The 8,204-nt window shown below is 40.9% G+C and overlaps 1 protein-coding gene across 1 annotated transcript; it reads left to right on the forward strand.

Annotated features, from left to right (window-relative positions):
* Window positions 1–2,896: 2,896 nt before the first annotated feature.
* On the forward strand, window positions 2,897–7,465 carry sox4a (SRY-box transcription factor 4a). The gene has a single exon (XM_038299798.1). The coding sequence runs from the start codon at window positions 3,310–3,312 to the stop codon at window positions 4,399–4,401; it is 1,092 nt and encodes a 363-aa protein (XP_038155726.1). The 5' UTR covers window positions 2,897–3,309; the 3' UTR covers window positions 4,402–7,465.
* Window positions 7,466–8,204: the final 739 nt, after the last annotated feature.

Here is an 8,204-nt window from a genome sequence, read left to right on the forward strand (position 1 = left end):
ATAAGATTACAGGTATAGCCGGTACACCTGTTTAAACAAACCGTCGTCCAAGAACGCCACTATGTGTGTGTGTGTGTTTGTTAGGAAGAATATAGAGATAACAGCCTAATCCAGCAGCAGGTGCACACACCCTAAAGCCTCCAAATATATCAGGCAATTAAGTTCATCATTATCAATGTGTTTGATTTATGTGATCAAAAGGTTGATTGTGCATTTTTAAAAATAAAGCTAAACCCTGAAGCAGAGCTGAGTTAAAGAGAGCATGTTTCTTCTCGTTTTTGCTGTTGCGAAGCTTGGAGGACTGTCTGTCAGTGATGTTGCAGGATCAGAGCTGGGCTTGCAGAGAAGCAGCCGATCACAAGACGGAGATGTTAACACACAAGCTCAAACGTACATTCATTCACACACAGGCTGTTAATGCCTGATCCATTTGGCTCTAGCCTGACATCTAGCGACTCAGGCTGTAATGGGATCTTACATGATACTGGCATGTGAACATAAAGAGAGGAGCTGAAAGCTGCCGTGTTTTTCTTCTCTACTTAAACTGTAATGATCAGCTTCCATATACCTGGTACACCACAGTGCGCTGACATATGAGGAGTAAAAAAAAAAAACAAGCCAAAGCCACACTCCCCTGCCTACATTGCCACCTGTGATGTCACTGTGCACGCCACCGGTGTCGCAATGGTTTGTAAAATAACACGTTGGGCGGCTTGCGTTAGGGTGGGCTCGCCCCGCGCTGCAAACACTGCAGCAGCCTCACTGACACAACATGTTGTGGCCTCCTCTTTTGTGTTTTCTCAGCATTTTTTCAGCCACCGTGCATGAGACACAAACTAATTTTAGCCGGCCTTCACCCACGTGAAGCTAATGTGGGTCTAAGTATAGCTCTGTGGAGTGCAGAAGAGGACAATCATGTTACACTTTATGAAAGGGATATTTGTATTATTTCATTAAGTTTTTTTTTGTTTTAATCAAGCATATGTCTTTTTATATTTTTTGACATTGAATTTAAATGCACTGGTGACTGACTCTACATTCATTGAGAGCTTTAAGGAACCTCTGAGGGTTACGTGTGTTTACGAAAACCTGAAAACTTGCAGTTTACAACACTTCCTTTTTGGAGGAAGAACTTAAGTGCAACCTAACTTTGATTGTTTTAACCCCAGTGGTAATGCTAAGATAAAAAAAAATTAAGAAACAGGAACACTGAGGGAGTTGTTGCCAAGGAACTTCAAATCCAAGCTGTCATCAGGAAAATATGTTTACCTGCAACCTTGTAGTGATTCATCTTTAGATTATTTCTCATATCAAAACAGACATTTTATTTTTGCTCGTTTTGAACATGGAGGACAAATTAGATTACTTAATGAAAGAAAACATAAAATACACTTATGACTCAGCAAAACAATTGTCTTGTTTTAATGGAGCAGAACCCTCATAGTTGCACAAGAGCCATTTACACTACAGTGCCATCAGGGGTACTACCTCTAACTGACCCATTTGTGATTACAATTATTTAGGGGAAGTTTAGAAAGATTGGTAAAGTTTAATGTTGCCTCGAAAGCAACAACTTCCGATCCTGATAATTAGATTTACAGTTGGTGTGCATTACATGCAACCTTCATCTTAGATATAAGGAGCAGAAACGTTGAGTTTCAAATAGACCATAATTCTGATCAAGTGATGAACAAATTTTCTTCCACCTTCTAAACAGGTATCCCCTTATCGATCAGGTGTTTTGGGTTTTATATGAGTGTTAGCTTTTAGGTTGTAAATATAAAGAGAAATATGATTCTGGATAGAACATTTTGAAATGTATGCTATGATCCAGTTTGTTAAGACTTTTTGATTGTGCAGAAATCCTTTACTTCTATTTAAAAGTGTATAAAAAAGGGGTTTTAAGTTTCCCGTTGTGTAAAATGTAGGTCAATGTGAGGCAAAATCAATATAACATTAGGAATTTTTGGAGTTTGAATGAAATAAAAAAGAAGAGTACCTGTTAACTTCAAAGGTTTTGCAAAAATAACCTTAATATTTGTGCCCTCCTAATTAAACCTACATATCTTAAGATACACTTTGTCAGCCCCAAAAAGTGGAGAATCATTTTAACAATTAAGCCAGTTCTTTTTTTAGGTGATACTGTATGATGTCAATAAAACAAATCAAAGCATTTCCGCCTAAGCATCATATTTGCAGGACAGTTACACTTATCTTAGAGACTGGGCTATGAGGTCATCCTTTTAACCGAGGTGCATTATATTCAACAGTTTAAAACGTCTCCATTAGTTATGGGCTTTTACCTCTTTTATAACTTCTAAAATACAGTATTTTAAACAACCCTAAATGAATTATTAAAATTCTTATCCATCCAGTTTATCTTTGGGTCACCCAAACCTTGCGGCCCTGGGCTACCGCCCCACTGAGGGCTTTCTAAGGTCTGGCCCAGGGAGTCCATCACTTATCAACTTATGCTGGCTTAACAGTTAAAATGTTTTTCAATTTACCTTCTTTTGTTCAATCTATGCTTTTTAAAATTTATTTATTAGACAATTAGACTTAAAATAATATAAATAATGAATTGGTGGATCAAACTTTTGACAAATATTCATCAATTCTGACAGCCTGTGATTTTGGTGTACAATGTGTTCCTTCAGAGAGCACAAACATATAGATCGAAACGCACAGAGTCTGACTTGGTTCTTTCTTCCAGGGGAGTCTGACAGGAATGAGGTCAGACACACGGATCCTCATTGCACATTATTATTATTACCCCGTTTTTTTATTCAGCCAATGGGAGACTGGCTGGGAGTGGCTCCCATAAAAAAAGCAGGATGGAGACAGGCGCCGATTGGTTCCCGCGCCTCGCAAGGAGGGTATAAAAAAAACGAGGTCGGCGTTGTTGTGTTTACAGTAATATCACAGTGCGCACGGGAAACAGGGAGACTATGAGAAAGCGCAGCTGCTTCATTCAACCACATGGTTCCTCAACCGCACAGACAAGCTGCGCTGCAGACAGCCAGGCTCACATAGGGGACTCGCAACGGCGTCTTTTAAGCCTCGCAGGGAGAATTTTCAGCCGCACAGGCAGTTGAAAGCTGATCTCCGAGGCGCACCTGTTAAAGTTTAAAGACTGAAAGTCTCTTAAAACGGACTGAACTCAAGAAGAGACACAGAGGAAACTTGGATGAACTTTTAGATCTTTAGATTTGCTTCAAACTAATATAAGTGAGGAGCATCTTTTTTTCCCTTCCCCACGTTTAAACTTTGTCAGTGACTGAACGCGTTCAGATCCCTTTGGAAGGGGAGATGGTGCAGCACATGAGTCAAACAGAGAGCACCCACGCTCACTCTCCCGGTGGGGACTCCATGGACATGGGGGAAATGGACCTGGAGATGGACGCCTCTCCGGTCCCGGAGGGATCCCCCTCCTCCAGGGAGCGCAGCGACCTGGCGTGGTGCAAAACCCCGACGGGTCACATCAAGAGACCCATGAACGCGTTCATGGTGTGGTCTCAGATTGAGAGGAGGAAGATTATGGAGCAGTCTCCGGACATGCACAATGCCGAGATCTCCAAGCGGCTGGGGAAGCGCTGGAAGCTGCTGAAGGACACAGACAAGATCCCATTCATCCGCGAGGCGGAGAGACTCCGGCTTAAGCACATGGCCGACTACCCGGACTATAAGTACCGACCCAGGAAGAAGGTCAAGTCCGGTAGCGCAGCTGGAAAGCAGGTGGAGCGCGCAGAGAAGAGCGGGGAGCGCAGCGCCAAAGCCGGCGGTGGTAAGAGGAGCCCCGCGTCCAAGTCAGTGAGCCGGACGCTGAAACAGGGGAGCAACAAGAGCGCTCCGGGACAAGAATACGCATCCAGCCTCTTCAAATCCAGGTCAGCATCCGGGGCCAGGCAGATCCCGGAGAAGCGCCCAGGAGAGGCGAGGCGCACCCACGTGTTCGGCGGGACAGGCAGCCTGGAGAGCGGGCCTCCCTCCGTGGGCGTCCCGGCCAGTCCCACCCTGAGCAGCTCAGCCGAGTCCAATGACCCGCTAAGCCTGTACGAGGAGCACAGCCCGGGCTCCACGGCGCGCCTCAGGTACGCCCGCGCCTCCTCTCCGACACCGTCAGCTGCACACTCCTCATCCTCCGTCTCCTCCGCATCATCGGACGAGGAATTTGAAGATGAGCGGCTCGATCTGAACCAGAGCCCCGGCTTTGAGAGCGCGCCCCTGGGCGGCATGGGCTTCTCCGACGCGGAGCTGGACCGGGACTTAGATTGGGGATTTGGGGAGTGCGGGGCAGGATCTCACTTCGACTTCTCCGACTACTGCACTCCGGAGGTCAGCGAGATGATCTCGGGAGAGTGGCTGGAGTCCACCATCTCCAACTTGGTGTTCACCTACTGAATCAGCCCCTCTCCCGCGTATGAACTCTTCTATCCCTTACCAAGACAAGCCTGTGCGTCTAGACCAGAAGATTTCCGCCATTTTTTCACTTAAAATAAACGAGAGTGAATAAAAAGGAAAGAAAAGGGGGTGGCCTGTGTGCGCAGTGAAGCACCAGGTATGCGCCGCTCAGACTTGGACAGCGCTCCGTGCGCTTGACGAGAGGAAATGCTTAGTTTGCATTTGGACAAGAAGTGGAGGAGGTATGGAATGTCAAACGTGCCACAATTCAAAAAATAAATAAGTTGCTAAATGAAAATCTCTATGTTATAATTAAAAATTTATTAAATTAACTAAAAAAACACTTCTATAATTATTCAAATGTTAAAAAATATATGAATTTACAGATGTCGATGTATAAAATCATTACCATCTATTCCCTGCACATCGCGGTGTAATCTAAAAATGTGTATAATTTCTCGAGTTAAATTATTTCATAATCCTCTTCTGTATTACATCATTAATTATTTTTCTCCCAGTCAGCCTCACTCACCAGTCAGTAGGTGGGGCTAACGGTTCTACAGACAAAGTGAATCTGCTGTCAGGCTGTTTTGCAAATTGAACAATCAGATGTTACTCACCATTTAACAAGTCGTGGCCACAGTTTAAACTATTTTAATAATGTTAAACAATGAATTTAAACTTTTACTAATCTTTTAATCAATCTTTATAGTTTTTTTCTATTCATTTAATGTATTTTTGTTCTATTGAGATTATATGTATGATATTTATTTAGAAAATGTATCTATTTATTGGATTGTGGCACTTTTGGCCCTCCATACTGAGGAGGAGTGAATGTAAGCAGAGAAGCTGCAGACCCTTAACTTATTCCATGCAGGATGAGGACAGAGACTGAACTTTTTGAGTCTTGATCATTTTTTTTTTTTTGCCTTTTTTTCTGGAACACTTGCTGGAGAGCTCTCGTGTTGTTGGTTTTTCTAAAACCCAGCCAACCCTCTCCGACCATCAAGTTCAGGACATTTTGTTTCCTCCTCAAAACTAAATATTTGTAGTATGAACACGCATGCCCTCCAAGAAGAGGAGGAATTTCTTATTTAATGCGTAAAAAGAAAATGTTCGTCTTTGCTGCGTAATTACGCAATTTGTGTGCGCATAGGACAATTCACTATCACCAGCTTCTCTCTCAACGGCAGGACTTAGAATAAAGACTGACTCCAAACAGCAGAAACTTTTTTTTAAGAAAAAAAACAAAACAAAAAACACTTTCGCACAATTCAGGACCAATTTTCTGCGCATTCTATCTGCCTAGTGCTTCAACTTTGTAGTTCTCGTGTCAGACATTCTTTACATATATGTACAGAGCCAGTCCAAGGTTTTATGGGGCCCTGGGCAGAATTTAATGGGGGGCCATCTATCAGTTAAGGTCATTGCCAAACAACCACAAAAGCAAGTCTTTCATATTGTCTATGCTTTTTTTTTTCATTCTTTGTAAATCTTTGCTAGTTATAGTATTCTTTTTGGCTAACTAGAAATCGTTAAAGGCATTCAATTTTTTATTTGTCTTATACTGTCTCTTGCAGTAGATAGCCTACCAAGCATTCACTTCAAAAAAACCTAATGCAATTTCCTGCAGGCTAAGGTTTAGAAGACCTGGTCCAAGAAACTTTCATAGCGATTTATGAGAACAATATTTTACAAACAATAAATCAACCATTTGCGCTGTCTTTACAAGAAGCACATTTTTTTAAACCTGTCCTGTGAAATTTCATGATGTTTGGGACCCCCCAGACCAGCAGGGGGTGCCCAAAGCAACCCACATACAGCTCAGTCCTTGGGCAGGCTCTGTTTATATATTACTATATATATTGATGTATTTATACTGGCCAAACTTTTTTATACATAGAAGTATTGTTCTCGTACAGGTCTTGTTTGTGTTTGTGCACACACACACACACTCACACCTGTCTGTATATCCAGCTGAGGAAGGGCTAAGAAGTGTATCTTATTTAAAAAAGAAAAAAAAAAAAAGTGTCCGACTTCTCTCACTTTCATAGAGATTTTGAGTGTGTCATGATTTTCTACTTGTATTTTTGTACAAAATCTATAAAAGGGGCAGCCCTGCAGCATTGTTGTTCGCATCTACATTGGTGGTTTAGACGTGCAGAGGGGGCACAATCTGACCTCACACAGTGTTTACAGTATTTACCCACATGCTTCTTAAATGGCACAGTGACTCCAGCTTCACCAGCCGAGTAAACAAAGCACCACTGAGGCTCCTCTTGACTGTGTTTCCAGTCCACACGCACTCAGAACACACTCAAATCGGAAGTCTCAAAGTGAAAGATCCCAGATCAGAGTCACTGTTTGGATAGAGCTAATACCTCTGTGTGCTTTGTTTTTTTTTAATATATGGAGATAAGTTTTATTTGAACCACTGGACTCATTCCAATTTTGCCTAGACTTTGGAGAGAGGAGGAAATGTTTTTGAAGTGCTTCATCTGTTATTGCGCAAATTGCATCAAAAATAGTATTTAACCTTTTTCTGTACCTGTTGGCTAAGTATAGCAGGCTATTTGTTTGTTTTTGTTTGTTTTTTTTTATATTATGGCATGGCAAATAGCATTTGTATTTCAGATTCAGGTATATGTAGCTATAGCTGTTGTGTTTAAGATTTTTAAAAGAATAATAACATGAAGATATTTATGTAAACTGACTGTACTATAAGCAAAGATTGTGTGTTTTTATGTATGATAATGATGATCAACGACAGGCACTAGGACGGCCATCTTTGGTGGAAGATGATTGTGGTCCAGGAGTTTCCTTTTAAAAAAAGAAGAAAAAAAAATCCTCTGTTGTCCTTCTTTTTCTTTCCCATTTGTGCAATATGTTGTGTTTGATCATGTTTTGTCCACTTCAGCCAAGATCATTTGATGTCTTTTTGCTCAAAAACCAGCCAACATTTGGGTCAATCACTGCCTCTCAGACCTCTGTACAGATTGTCTTTTTTTATTTGTTTTTTTTTTCTTCCAAGAAGGAAATAAAATCAGCTGGAACTGAAAAAAAATGTTTCACTCCTTAAATTGTGTTTTTCATGAATGTTATTAAATATATGAAGACATAAATTGCTTTATTTGACAACTGTTGTGGGAAAAGTAGCACTTTTTGGTAAGGTCAATAATGGCCCTCCACCTAGAGTGGCATATTCTCTGCGCAGGACTCTCAGAATTTATTAAGTTATGTATGATTTCTTCATTTCCCTATTTCTAGGATAAATCTGCCAAGATATCAGACATCTAGATCCACCATGATATGTTTGTAAGCTGCATAAACAGGTCACAGAACTCTTATACATGCTGCAACATTCAGCTGGTTTATTGCACCAAATTTGCTATTTGATATATATTAATATTTTAAAGAAAAACAGGTACACCGTACTCCTAAAAAAACAATTAATTTTTTTTTTTCGCTATCTATTGTGTTACAACAAAGTAATTTCTTACTTATTTTGGTAAAAGAGCCATTTTTGATCAAGGCTGATATTAAAAGGATATTACATACTGTAGACTGGTGTTTCTTACTTGACTTCTAATAGAAGATATGACCTTTAAGCACTTTTATCTTCTGATATATATTTTTTTATTTCTTCATAATGCTTTTTGCATAATGTGCCAGGTCAAGGACATGTTATGTAGGAGGAAAAGGGGCTAGGTGGGGGACCCAAGAGTTGGGGGGTAGTTCAGGGCATCCATGCAAAAAAGGAGCACTATCAAATTACAAAATTTTCAAAATTACCAATGTGCTAC

This window comes from Cyprinodon tularosa, unplaced genomic scaffold, assembly GCF_016077235.1.
Source record: "Cyprinodon tularosa strain WSP-4 unplaced genomic scaffold, ASM1607723v1 ctg435, whole genome shotgun sequence".
Lineage (NCBI taxonomy): Eukaryota > Metazoa > Chordata > Actinopteri > Cyprinodontiformes > Cyprinodontidae > Cyprinodon > Cyprinodon tularosa.